Here is a 13,351-nt window from a genome sequence, read left to right on the forward strand (position 1 = left end):
CTTCACAGATTGAGGAGACGGTCCCTGTTCCTCTGCGCGGCGGCCTCCCCCTCTGGATGGGAAACCAGTGGTAGGGGACGACGGCAGGCGGGGGGAAGAGGCGGCCCTAGCGCCATTTTGTGGGAACGAAGTGGCACCAGGGCTGTTCTGAGATCCCTCAGTGCTACCGTTTCCCTGTCGCGCTTTTTAGCAGCAGCCTAGAGGGTGAGTCGCGGGCGCTCCTCACTGAGACGCCCTAGGTGCGTCGGTTCTCGCACTGGGGACAGCCTAAGGCAGACGGAGCGGCTTCGGCCTCCGCCCGGGTAAGGGAGCCTTGGAGTCCGGCCTGGCTCGCGCGGCGGCGTTGCTGGGGCTAGGCGCGGGGCGGCGGCCGGCGCTGGAGCGGGGGCGCGGGGTCGTGGAGGCTCGGGGCCCGGCCGCGCTTCTGCCTTGCGGACTTCGCATCCCAAGCAGAGCGCGCCCAGTCGGGCCCTGGCCCCTCGGCGCTGCCCCGGGCCGCCCTGAGAACTCCTCCCTCGGCGGTCGCGCACGGGCTGCTGGGAGGTGGCGGTCCCCTTCGCGGGGACCTGTGGCCGCTGTCCGGCGGCCCCAAATGAGGAAGTGCCCCTCTTCTCTTGGCTCCCTGTTCCTCTTTCTACTCGTGTACTTTTTATATTACTAGTGCATGTTTGCAGATGCAATTTGCACTCGTTTTGGGGAGTGGTTTCATGTACATACCACAACTTCTTTTTTTTTTCTTTTTTTTACGGCCCCTTCCCATCCTCCTCCAATTCCCCAATGCCAGTTTTCATTCCTGTTCATACGATTAACCTAAAGGCGTGGCGTATAATGTTTACATTAATTTAACCGAGTTTATTCCCTGCTCTTCCTTAAAGAGATCTAGATAGACCCAGTCACAGTCTGTGACCAGGTTAGGGTTTCCCTGCTGCTCGGGATTATTTACTTTTGTGGTTGGAATTAAAGGGTTGCTTGTTTGCTATGGTTTTTTTGGACGTGGTAACCAGAGTGCCCAGGGAGATTTGGTTACGGTTGACAGCATTAAAGCCCTCAGTAAATACGTGTTGAATGAGTGAACTTAGTGAGACGTCACTTTTGATTAAGAAATCAGTATCCTTTGCCTTGGACTCTTCCTTTTTCAGAGACCAAAAAATGTAAGAATTCAGATGGCAAGAATTTTTTTTCTGATCTTGGATGAGGAGAGGGAAGAATGAGTGAAGAAAGGGAAGTAAAAATGGTCAGGATGTGATACATACCAGCTCCCCAAGACTGTAATTATTATGTATTGTAACCAGTGCAAAACATTTACATTTTTTCTCTGAAATTATCAGGTGACTTAAAGGAGACAGTTACTTTGACATGCCTGTTAATTATTCATCACTTTCTCTTCAGGAGAAGATAAAAGATGTCTGAATATATTCGGGTAACAGAAGATGAGAATGATGAACCCATTGAAATACCATCAGAAGATGATGGAACAGTGCTGCTGTCCACAGTTACAGCCCAGTTTCCAGGGGCATGTGGGCTGCGCTACAGGAATCCAGTGTCTCAGTGCATGAGGGGCGTCCGCCTAGTGGAAGGAATTCTACATGCCCCAGATGCCGGCTGGGGAAATCTGGTATATGTTGTCAACTATCCCAAAGGTTTGTTATTATTTGGCTTTGTGGTAAAGGTGTGTATGGTTGGGTTTGTGTCATAGTTCATGGCCTCGTTTCAAGGCAGAATAGCTCCTACTACCCAAGTAATTCCGTGAACTTTAATGTTAGACTGTTCACAAGACAACCTAGTGGTTCCCAGTTGATGGAAGTTGAAAGTTTTAAAGAGAAATGTATGTATTGAATAAATTATCTCAACAAACATTGCCAAATTAATATCAAATTTAGGAAATCACTAAGAATGCCTTGTGCTTATATCAGTCTGTAAATAGATTGTTTTGGAGTGTCCCACTATATTGATTTCCTTGCAGTGTCCTTGCAGTCTTAGTCACTAATTAACAACTTTTTTCTCTTAAAATGAACACGATGGTACCCCAAGTCCTCAGTAGTGTAGAAGGCTGGGAATGTGGCTCAGTGGTAGAGCATTTGCGTAGCATGTGTGACGCACTGTCAAAAAAAATCTTCAGTAGTATAATTCTTGTTAAAATTTTAATGTTTTGCTCTTTTTGTGCTGCCTCTTTTTTTTTTTTTTAAGACAGTAGGAAATCTGTAGTAGTTATTTTATTGTATATTGTTGTCCTTTAAATAGTTGCTCAACCTTAGGTTTGTAAAGTCAATTGAATAATACAGTTCCTTGCAATCAGTTGATTGCTGGGTGGGGCTAGGGGCTGTGCTACTTAGTTTCCTTCCTTGTTCTCCTCCATCTGTGCCTCGGCTGGCTCACAGGTGAGCTTGCCTTTTTTTTTTGTCTTTTTTGAGACAGGGTCTCTATGCAGTTCAGGCTGGCCTTGAGTTCACTTTGTAGCCCAGGCTGGTCTTGAACTCGCAACAATTCTCCTGCCTCAGCCTCCTGAGTGCTGGGATTACAGGCTGAGCCACCACGCCCAGCCTTAGTTTGCTTCTTTATTCTCCCCAATCTATGATCCATCTGGCTCATAGGAAGGGGCATAACTTTCTTTCTAATTTTCCCCGATCTGTGCTGCAGCTGGCTTTCAGTAAGTGGCTGAGCGTCCTTCCTTGTTCTGCCCCATCCAATCTTTGCTTCTGTGCTGCCTGTTACTGTTGACATGCTAAGTCTAAGAAAAGACCATGAAGGTTTAATTTTGTCTGTTTTTCAAGACAGCATCTCCCTATTACCAGTTTTCCTGGGATGGGCTTATATTGTTTTATTTTTGCTTTGCTTGCTTGCTTGCTTGTTTTTGAGACAGTCTAGCTGTGTAGTTCAGGCTGGCCTTGAACTATGTAGCCTAAGCTGACCTTCAACTAGAAGGTCCTATCTTAATCTTCCTCCTCACAGTTTATTGATGTGCACCTCCCTCTGCCTGGCTTCCATGTGCTATTTCTTAAACCATTGGCTATAGATTAATATTTATCCCTATGAGGTGACTCTGGCTGGAGAAGTAGTTAGTTGATCTGATTGCAGAGAGGAAGAGACTCCCTAGGGCCACAGCACACAGTTCCTGAAATGCATGGCTAAAGTTTACAGCTGGCCTGCGGGGCAGCGGCCGGGCAGGGTCAGAAACGGGCTCTCCTTAGATCCGCTCGCTCCAGCCCCTGTTCTCTGCTGTCCAGATGGCTCGCTCAGATTAGGTCAAAATGCGTCACATAGCACACTGCCCGTCCCCTGACATGAGTGCCTGTACAGATGTGTTTCCTCTTACACCTTGAGTTAAGAATAAAAGACCAGGGGTTCCTCAGCTGTGGGCTGCTTCCTGAGGCTTTCTCGCCCTGAGGAGCCTTGGCAGGACAGCCCCTCTGGGCCTCTTGGAGTTTGGACTGGACTTCGATTCCGAGTAATCTCTCATTCCCTGTGCTGCCACAGTCCTGTACAGCAACAAGTTGGTGCCCCCTGGTAGGTCTTTAGTGAAGCTCAGCATAGAGGACTGACCTCCTAAAGCCTGGAAAAGGAACAAGGGTGTCTGACTCTTCATCCTGGTAAGGGGACCTGGCCACGGAAGAGCCTGGCAGTCCGCGGCAAGGTCAGAGGCCAGGTTTTTTCAACTCAGGCTGCAGCCGTCCAGTGGCTGAGTGGGGTAGTGTCTCTCTGTACTCTTTTTTTCTTTTTTTCCTTAACTTTTGGCTTTGTTGTCTAACTTGTGTTACTATCATGGGCCAAATTCCAAAGAAGAAAAGGCAGTGCTGTTACCTCCTTTGCCCCCTTTGGGAGCCTCATTTGCTCTTCCACTTCCTCCTGTCATGGGGGCCCTCCTTTTTCATTTTAGATCCTCTATGGAGAAATTCCTAAAAGAGACCTAATGCTGATGGGGAGGAAGGAGCATAACCACTGTTAGGGGCTAGGGATCCTCACCATGAGCATCACCCCTACCTATTGTTTGAGGAGTTTAGAAACAGTATTGCTGTGAATGGCTTGCAGAGCCCTTTTACAAAGTGGATCCCAGAATCAGTTGACCACAGCTATGAAATGACCTTGAGATTGGAGATTTCTGATGAATTTTGCTCACTATCACTCAGTTCAGCATTTGGTTACAGGAATGCAGGGATATGGCACATACCTTGTCTATTGATAATTTATTTATTTTTTTTTTTTTTTTTCTATTGATAATTTAAACACCAGTGTACCCATCGGAGTTCAAATTCCCCGCTCAAGGGCGGGCACCTGTGCCGACCTTCAGGCTCAGTCACAAATGAATGCTTAGATCTTTCCTCGGGTTGTGTTGCCCTTAAGGCATGAGCAGAAGGCCCAGATTTAATCCCCCACAAGATTCTTGGTGCTATTAGATAAGGACCCATTGGAGTTTATATGGATTCTATAAATCATTTATAGAACACCATTGTGCGAAAGGTTGATAATCCTCAAGCCACAGATGTGCTTCCTCTCCAGTTAGCTATGCAGATTGTCAAAAGGTTTTGGCTTCTCTTAAAGGGAAAATGTTTAAATATTGTGGAAATGGTTAGGGCTTGTCAGAATGTAGGGATGGAATCCTATAAAGCCCAAGTTCTTGCCATTACTTTGCAGCCCCAGAAATGTTGTAACTTTGGCAACAAGGGTCACTTTCAAAAGCATTGTAGAAAGGAAAAAAAAACTACAAAAGCATTGTAGAAACAGAGAAGCAAAGCCAAAATGAAGTCCAGAATGTAGAAAAGGAAATCATTTGGCTAATCAGTGTCCCTCTAAATGTAACATAGATGGATAACCCTTCTTAAGAAATGGGGAAAAGGGCACACTTTCAGCACCCCTATGCAAGCAGGAAGCCAGTCATAGAGTGTTTACACCTGGAGATGGAAGCTGACCCAAAGCCACCACAGCCCCGTTAAAAGACACGTCACAAAGCCAAAAGTGAGTAGCACTGGTAGTGCCAGGCTTGCTCTCACCCTAGTGGAGGATGTGATGTTAAATGAGGCTGGCAGAGTCAGTCTTAGCCAGTGACATTTAAGGGCCTTTGTCATCAGGCCTGTGGGTCTGATCATGGCAGATCCAGTTATTATAGCAAGCGAGTCCAAGTTATTTCTGGTTTAATTGATTCAGAGTGTATGGACAAATGAAACTGAAGCAAGTTTAGGATATCACATTCTCCCCAAAGGAACCCAGCTTGTTCAACAACTTCTTTTTCTTCTGATTTTCACAGTACAGAACTAGGAAAATATGGATTGGGTGGTATAGAAGTCTTTTGAGCTACTAAACCATCTTCCGGAGCTGATGGTCCTATCTTTGCAAGCAGACTGGCCAAAAGCCTGGCCAATGGTTTCATTTTGGGGCTTGGCATTCAAAAACACTATACCAGCGCGTGTTTGCCTTTAATTTGCATCAGCCTGAAGAGACAAAATGCAATTATAGACCCTTTCATTCTTGATTTGCCTATAACCCTTTGGGGAAGGGATCTGCTTTCCCAGTGAAATATATACATCAGTATCTCTAAACCAAATTTACCTTAACAGCCAGTGCCATACTCCTACCTGTCAAGCTCCAGCGGGTTCCAGGGTCATCTGTTTGGGTGAGGCAGTGGCCTCTAAAAGAGGAGAAATTTAAGCTTGTATATTAGTGAAAACACAGCTACATGCTGACCATATTGAGCCCTTCTGTATCCCTTGGAACATGCCAGTTTTTTACATACCAAAAATATCAAACATAGAGGTTTGTGCATGACCTCTGTCAAGTGAATGCCCACATAATCCCTGTGGGAGCCCTACAACCTGGAATCGCTAACCCTGCTCTTATCTCTCAAACTTAACCATAATTGTAGATTGTAAAGATTATTTCTCTCCATAACGAAGATAGAAAAATGTACCTTCTGTCTCCCTATTATTCAAGAGCCCTTCTCCAAAATAGCAATGAAAAATTCTACCCCAAAACATGATATATATCCCTAGGATATGTCAGGATTTCATAGATTGTGTTCTAAACCCTCATGATATTCCCGGATGGTCTTACATCATTGCCTAGATGATATTTTGCTTGCACAAACCAGACTCAACTGTTCTTTCTTAACTTTTTACTCATACTCAGGCTGCAGGGTTACAAGTAGCCCCCGAAAAGCTTTTTAAAAAACTATCCCTTAGAAATACCTTGATTATCTTACAAACCAAAGAACTATTTGGCCTTTATGATTATCCTTTAACATGTCTTCTAAACTTTAATTCCAACCCCTACCCCCTTTTTTTGGAGACAGGGTCTCACTCTAAATTCTTTACAGGAGCTCCTAGCTTTGCCCCTCTGTGGGGACTCCCACTTACAGCTTACAGAACTTGTTTGACACCTCAAAGGAGAACCCTGATCTTCTCCAGTACACTGCTACCTCAAGCTAAACATTCAAAAACTGGCACAAATTGAGGCTTGGCTTCACCTTGGACAGCTTAATTCAGATAGACCTGAATAAAACTGTTCATCTGAAACCTCATAGTCCTGTTGTGCTCAGACCAATTCTGCCCATCTTTCAGAATTTTGGAGTGGGTTTTTCAACCTCACCATCCTAAAAAGAAACCTTGTACACAATTTGAATATAAAGAGTTCTTTGCCTTACAAGAGGAGACACTGATCTACACATTGATCAAACCACTTTGATAATGGTTGTTAGGTTTCACTGAAACATGTTTTTATGCTGTCCTTCAGTAATCTGAAATCATGTGGGTCATTTTGGCAGCAGAGCTTCTCAGAATTGTCTTTTCCTCACAATAAAGTCACTACCTTCTGCCCTATCCTCCACGCTGATGCTGCAGGCACTCATGGTCATCTTGGGTAGCGTGGGTCAGTCCAGCAGGGGTGAGTTTGTATGGAAAGGACACTGTTCTGGGAGACATTTCCTTACTGTCCCAGCATTCCTCCACAACAGAGTGGGAACTTGCCACTGCCCTGCTGCTTTCCGGTACTCCCACATTGTCCTGATATCATTGCTGACTCCCTTCTGTTGTAGGGAGCTTGCAGGTTATTGAAGCTGCCCTTTTTCATAATGCTAATGGTGAAATCCTCTTCACATGTTCAGATACTGTGCAACACCCTCTTAGGTCATTCACATGCTTGCACTGTAACCTCCCTGCAGGGCAGCACTCATGCTGGCACTGGTGGTTTCCCACCTCTTTAGAGGAGGCTCTTGCTTCACACCAATTTTTTTCTTACCAAAGGGCTAAAGTGCGTATTTGTTCCTTTAATCTTGTACATAAACAGGCCCAAGAAATTAATGTCACCTTCCTACTGTCAGAAATGATCTGCTCCTCAAGTAGATGTGATCCCTGTGGTTTAAAAACCAATGAAATTTGGCAAATGGGTATAATTCAACTATGGTATTTTTGGCATACGTACTCCAGTGCATGAACTTGATTTGTTTTACAGTTTTGGAGAAGATGGTCAGTATGTGTTTGTCACCTGATGTGGAGTTTGTGAATGGTAGCAAAATTTTGTCAAATACTTTTGTTTGTGAACAGAACCATTCATGACCTGAGGAATACATTGATGCTTCTTTACAGTTGGGTGAAGCACGTTAAATGCCAATGACTTTTACGCTTTTCTAACATGGGATCACCCTCACAAAGTAAAACGTAGTGGCCTTCTAACTGTTGAGACTTTCAACTCTGGCATAGTAAACATGGCATAGTAAACATGTCGGATATGCCTCATAGTCCTTCAGGTCAGACAGTGACAGGATAGCCTAATGAGTTCCTTAAGATTCGATTATTAAGACAAAAGGGAGAATATGATGGAGAAACTTCCCTCACAAAAACAAGTATGTAAATCACTGTTTACTTTAAATGTTTTAAATAGTGATTCCAACAACACCACAGTAATGAAAAACGTTTCATACTCAGTAAAGACAGCAAAGCAATTGGTCCTTTACCCTGCCCCATTGTTGGGAGCACAGTGGCTGGGCCCAGCAGAATTATGGACCCGGGGGAGGGGATATGCATCTGTTTTGTCACCCACAGGCCCTTCCCAGGTTCCCGAAAAGACTGTTCCTCTGTATTATGTGGGACCGGCTGGCAAGCAGCCTCATCCCCAAGCTGCAGAAGATGGCGCCTCCACTCTGGGAACAGGCAACAAGAGAAGGAAAAACAGTGTGCTACCATCCACCACACGAGCATCAGGACCCACCTGGGGAGAGATTAAACAGCTCACTGCTCAAGCTGAACAAATCCTGCAGAGCACTGGCGCACCTCACACGCTAGAAAACTTCTTTCTGGCAATGATAGCACAAGTCACCTATAACTCTAAGTTGGCAAAGGTAAAAGGGGTCCTTTTTATTCTGATTCTGCTTAGCTGTACACTGAAAGGCAGTGGCATGGTGTGTCAGGCACATATGCCTACACCTCCTGTGCTTGATGTCACTGGAGAAGACCCAAGGCTCCCCTGATTTCTGAGAGTACCACATCCTCCTGGCCCTCTAAGGGATTTTGGTAGGGATTGTGGCCAGTCTGCAGACTCTAAGTGACCTGCATTTACTACCACGTGAATGGTACTTTTTTGGATGAAGGTTTCCCCCTCTGTCTGTTCTTTGATGTCACTATTAGTTCTTACTGTGTGCCCTCTTGTCCCACGTGGTATATGAATCATATTTTTATTGTGCTGAGCCACACTAAGAGGGTCTTTATGAGTACCCCCTAAGTCCTCTGTCTGGTAGACACCTTCCAGCGTCCCTGTGTATTCTCGTCTGTGGGTGCCAGTAAGAGATGGCCTAGACGGAGTAGACTAAACATTGACATGGATTTCTCCATTATTTGTCTTGCTTCTAACTAGAAAATTGGGGACCTTATAATTTGATGGCATTGGAGTCTAATTCAGCCTGGAATTATGCTTTGCCTTTTATTTATGGTGGCAGCCACCTTCCTCTAGTGTTGGGCTTACTGGACTCCTACCATACCTCTCATCGGGTGCCCTACCTTTTCCCTGTGAAATCCTAGCATGCCTAGCCATTCTCATCTTGCCTCGAACTGTCCAAATTAGCCACTATTAGCAAGTGAGTAGCACTCACATGGATTGCTCATGGTGCCTCTGAGCGTGTCCTCTCTGTACTTCATGTCCATGCATTTTAGCTCTTGCCAATCGGAGACCCAGGATAATTGAATATAGCTGCTTTAACCACCAAAACAGTCCCTGAATCCCCTCCCCCCCACATGCCACCTGGTTGATTCCTCGTTACAAATACTTCTCAACTGAATGTTACACATATTGTGGTATTCAAGACAGCGAGACAGAGCGTGGCTCCCTGCCAGTCACTCAAGTGAGAAATTCCACTCTCAAACAAATCACCTTAACACTTGAATGTGCTGGATAAAAATACTTTCTGAGTATTTTGATTGCAGCTCTCATAGTGGCTACTGCATTGGCCCCAGAACATTACCTCAGAATTACTGACCCAAACTAACATTGAGAAGAGATCCTGTGAAGACTTGGCACCTTTGAGGCAGCTGTCAACAGCCCAGTGGGCACAGTAGTTGTGATACCAGGTGTTGCTCAGTGAGCGTTGGTCTATTCGTTTCAGTCATTCTAAACCTTGGGAGGAGGTCCAGAGCCTTCTCCTTCTCCATGGTGCTTTTCATACAAATCTAGATGGGGAAATGCTCTTGGTCTCAACCTTTGCAATTGAATTCTTTTGGATTTTTAGGGTCTTAACTGTAGTTCAGGCCGGCCTTGAAATCCTGTATAGTCCAGGTTGGCCTCAAGTTCGTGGCAGTCCTCCTGGTTCAGCCTCCTGCGTACTAAGATGGCAGACCTGTGCTACTATACAAGTACATTTAGATTCTGACACTTAGTGGAATGATTTTTTTTCTGCTCTTTCTTGCAGCCCTGAGAGTGTGCTCTGTAAGCTGTTCAATGGACCTTCCATGCAGAAGCCATGATGATCTTCCTATACCCAGCTCAATATCCCTCACCCTGTACTCTGCTTTCTGTTCAGTCTGGACAAAAACAAAAACGGGAAATTATGGGACGACTCTGGCTGGAGAAGTAGTTAGTTGATCTGATTGCAGAGAGGAAGAGACTCCCTAGGGCCACAGCACACAGTTCCTGAGATGCACGGCTAAAGTTTACAGCTGGCCTGCGGGGCAGCGGCCGGGCAGGGTCAGAAACGGGCTCTCCTTAGATCCGCTCGCTCCAGCCCCTGTTCTCTGCTGTCCAGATGGCTCGCTCAGATTAGGTCAAAATGCGTCACATAGCACACTGCCCATCCCCTGACATGAGTGCCTGTACAGATGTGTTTCCTCTTACACCTTGAGTTAAGAATAAAAGACCAGGGGTTCCTCAGCTGTGGGCTGCTTCCTGAGGCTTTCTCGCCCTGAGGAGCCTTGGCAGGACAGCCCCTCTGGGCCTCTTGGAGTTTGGACTGGACTTTGATTCCGAGTAATCTCTCATCCTCTGCGCCACTATGATTGGATACAGCGACATACTCCAATTTTTAAGATTTTTTTTTCTGGTCCTATGGTAATATGGAACCTAGAGCATTGGGAACACTAAGCAAGTATTCTTACAAAAATAATGTGTTTATTATTGAAAATTTGGGGAAAAAATTTGTATCACCCTTAAATCCGTGTGTCACAAATAAAAATTGTGGGTAGTCTTTAAGTTATACAAGAGCATTCCAATAATTAAGCAGTTATGTTTAATGGCTACTGTACTAAAATGTCGTTTTTGTGAGATGGGTAACGAGGGCAAACCCGAGGGTACTCTACCACTGAGCTACGTCCTAAGCCTGCATTTTTTCAGATGTCTAAGTTACTAGTTTGATGTCAAGTGTGGCAGTGCTCCTGCCTTCACCTCTTAAGTAACAGACTGCAAGCGTGTGCCACCATGCCCAGATGAAAAATTTCTTCTCCTCTGGAGAAGGGACACAGTTGACTATAATGTCAGAGGTTACAGAGCCGGAATTGGAAATCCAAAACTGCACCAGAAAATACGTGGGGCACTCAGGCCTTCGTTGTGTTCTTGTGAGGTATCGTGGCTCCTTGCCAAGTTAGTGCCTGTTCTCAAGAGTCTCCGCTTCTCGTTTCTAAATGTAGGGAATAATGTTTTTAAAGGAGTAATAAATGAAGATATTAAAAGACTCGTGCTCATTTTGTTTAGATAACAAAAGGAAAATGGATGAGACAGATGCTTCATCAGCGGTTAAAGTGAAAAGAGCAGTCCAGAAAACATCAGATTTGATAGTGTTGGGTCTTCCATGGAAAACTACTGAGCAAGATCTAAAAGAATATTTTAGTACCTTCGGAGAAGTCCTTATGGTGCAGGTAAATTTTACGTCATAGCAGTTGTGCCTGCCCGTGAGTAAGCACCGAGCCTTCCATGACTTCATTGAGCCTGTCCTCCGTGTTCAGGAGAGGAGTTGGAATGGTTGTTGCACAGTATTTGGAGAGAATACTGGAAAGTCGGTTTGACTGCATAAACACTGAGGTTGAAAGATAAGATTATCGCATGCAGGCTTAAGAGAAGGCGTCACCTTTTATAAGTCGGCTTAATATATCACTACTGTAAATGTGATCTAGATTTCCACTGGGTGCTTTTTTTTGTCAGGGTCTTACAGTGGCTCGGGTGGTGTAAGACTGGGTGTAGGAAGTGCTGTGATTACCACTCTGGGTGCCTCCTGTTGTTTTTCCTTGAATACTAAAGTTCTATTCAGTTGCTGTATGCAGTTGAAGCCTTTCCAATTCTATGTCAGGAAATTGATTTGTGATGTGTGTAGTGTTAGTAGAGTAATTTTATTCATGTCTTACAGGTCAAGAAAGATCTTAAAACCGGTCATTCAAAAGGGTTTGGCTTTGTTCGTTTTACGGAATATGAAACCCAGGTGAAAGTCATGTCACAACGACATATGATAGATGGGCGATGGTGTGACTGTAAACTTCCTAATTCTAAGGTACGTTGTTCCTTTTTATACTGTGGAAATTTTGCTGACAAACTTCTTAGGAGATACTAAAATAAAACATAACACTTAGGAAGCACAGTGGCATAATGTATTTGTGAAGCCTTTGATTTGTTTTTCTAGGGCCTTACTGCGTGCTGAATATTTTATGTTGATTTGAAATATTTAGTTTCTTACTCTCCCAAACTAAAACTCGGGTGTTTTGTTTCTTGCAGTGCTTGTGGTTGAACTTTTGCACACTATCTAGTGCACTACCACTTCAGCCACCGCCACCCACCCAAACTTCCTTGCATTCCTTTATTTCTGTTCACAGTTTGTTCCACAGTTATCTGTTAGAACAAAAAGGTGATCACAATCCGTTAATTCCAACCAGGCACGGTGGCACATGCCTATAATCTCAGCCCACTAGGAGACTGAAGAAAATCACAGTTCAGGGGGCTGGGGATTTAGCTCAGCGGCATAAGCACCTGCCTGGCAAGCAGGCCGTTGTGAGTTTGATCCCCGGTACCAATAAAAAAGAAAGAAAGAAAGAAAATCACAGTTCAAACCCAGCCTGGGCTACATGGTGACTGATTTAGCAAGACTCTGTTACAAAATAAGTTTTTAAACAGGAATGAGGGTTTAGCTTAGCATACCTTGGTTTTAACCTCTTAATACGCACTCACCAAAAAGGCCTGTTGTAAATAAAGGCCTAACTTGTTCCAAGGAGGCAGATAAGACTTGCTTAGTTGGAGCCTCACCGTGCTTGAATCTGGAGAACTTTTTAGTCTTTTTGATCTAAAGAAAGTGTACACCCTGTACTAGGGATTGAACCTGGGAGCGCTAAGCTACATCCCTCGTGGTGCCACCCCACACACAAACATGTCATAGTACCTCAGTGAGTTTGTCTGCTGGATCCTCCTGCCGTGGCCTCCTGAGTAAGGATTACAGGGATGTGTCACCGTGCCCTTCTTTAGAATGCTTCTGAAATTTAAAACTTCTTTATTAAAGGCCTACAAGATAGAGAAGTACAGATAAGAGTATGCGTGCTTCTTAGTGATTCACCCACTGTACGTGATAGATTCAGGGACTCCCTCCCGTGATGCTGTTTGTGTTGTTCATAATTTCCGATGTTTCTCCTTCCTTTTGGCGTGATCAGCAAAGCCCCGATGAGCCTTTGAGGAGCAGAAAGGTGTTCGTTGGGCGTTGTACGGACGACATGACTGCTGATGAGCTGCGGCAGTTCTTCAGTCAGTACGGAGAGGTGGTGGATGTCTTCATCCCCAAGCCGTTCAGGGCTTTTGCCTTTGTTACCTTTGCAGACGATCAGGTATTTTTCTTAGTCATTTGTCTCAGCTAATTAGGCAGTTTCTCTTGAACTTTTCCCATCCAGCTTTTCAAACCTTGTCATTTTGGCTA

At 44.8% G+C, this 13,351-nt stretch overlaps 1 protein-coding gene across 9 annotated transcripts in view; it reads left to right on the forward strand.

The window, feature by feature from the left end:
* The window catches only part of Tardbp (TAR DNA binding protein), a 21,189-nt gene continuing 7,838 nt past the window's right edge, over positions 1 to 13,351 (forward strand). For 6 of the 9 annotated variants that reach the window (XR_010042930.1, XR_010042932.1, XR_010042933.1 and 3 more), the window contains exons 1-5: positions 98 to 302; positions 1,390 to 1,640; positions 11,158 to 11,321; positions 11,807 to 11,947; positions 13,092 to 13,262. Coding sequence is in view for 4 of the 9 variants with exons in the window: in XM_063235509.1 (XP_063091579.1) it covers positions 1,403 to 1,640; positions 11,158 to 11,321; positions 11,807 to 11,947; positions 13,092 to 13,262 (714 nt within the window). In the remaining 5 variants the exon portion in view is untranslated. Of the gene's footprint in view, positions 303 to 1,389; positions 1,641 to 11,157; positions 11,322 to 11,806; positions 11,948 to 13,091; positions 13,263 to 13,351 lie in introns of all 9 variants that reach the window. The other 3 variants (XR_010042928.1, XR_010042929.1, XM_003471434.5) reach the window with 2 other exon arrangements.

This window comes from Cavia porcellus, unplaced genomic scaffold (genome assembly GCF_034190915.1).
Source record: "Cavia porcellus strain 051 isolate PalLab524CR breed Dunkin Hartley unplaced genomic scaffold, mCavPor4.1 scaffold_25, whole genome shotgun sequence".
Lineage (NCBI taxonomy): Eukaryota > Metazoa > Chordata > Mammalia > Rodentia > Caviidae > Cavia > Cavia porcellus.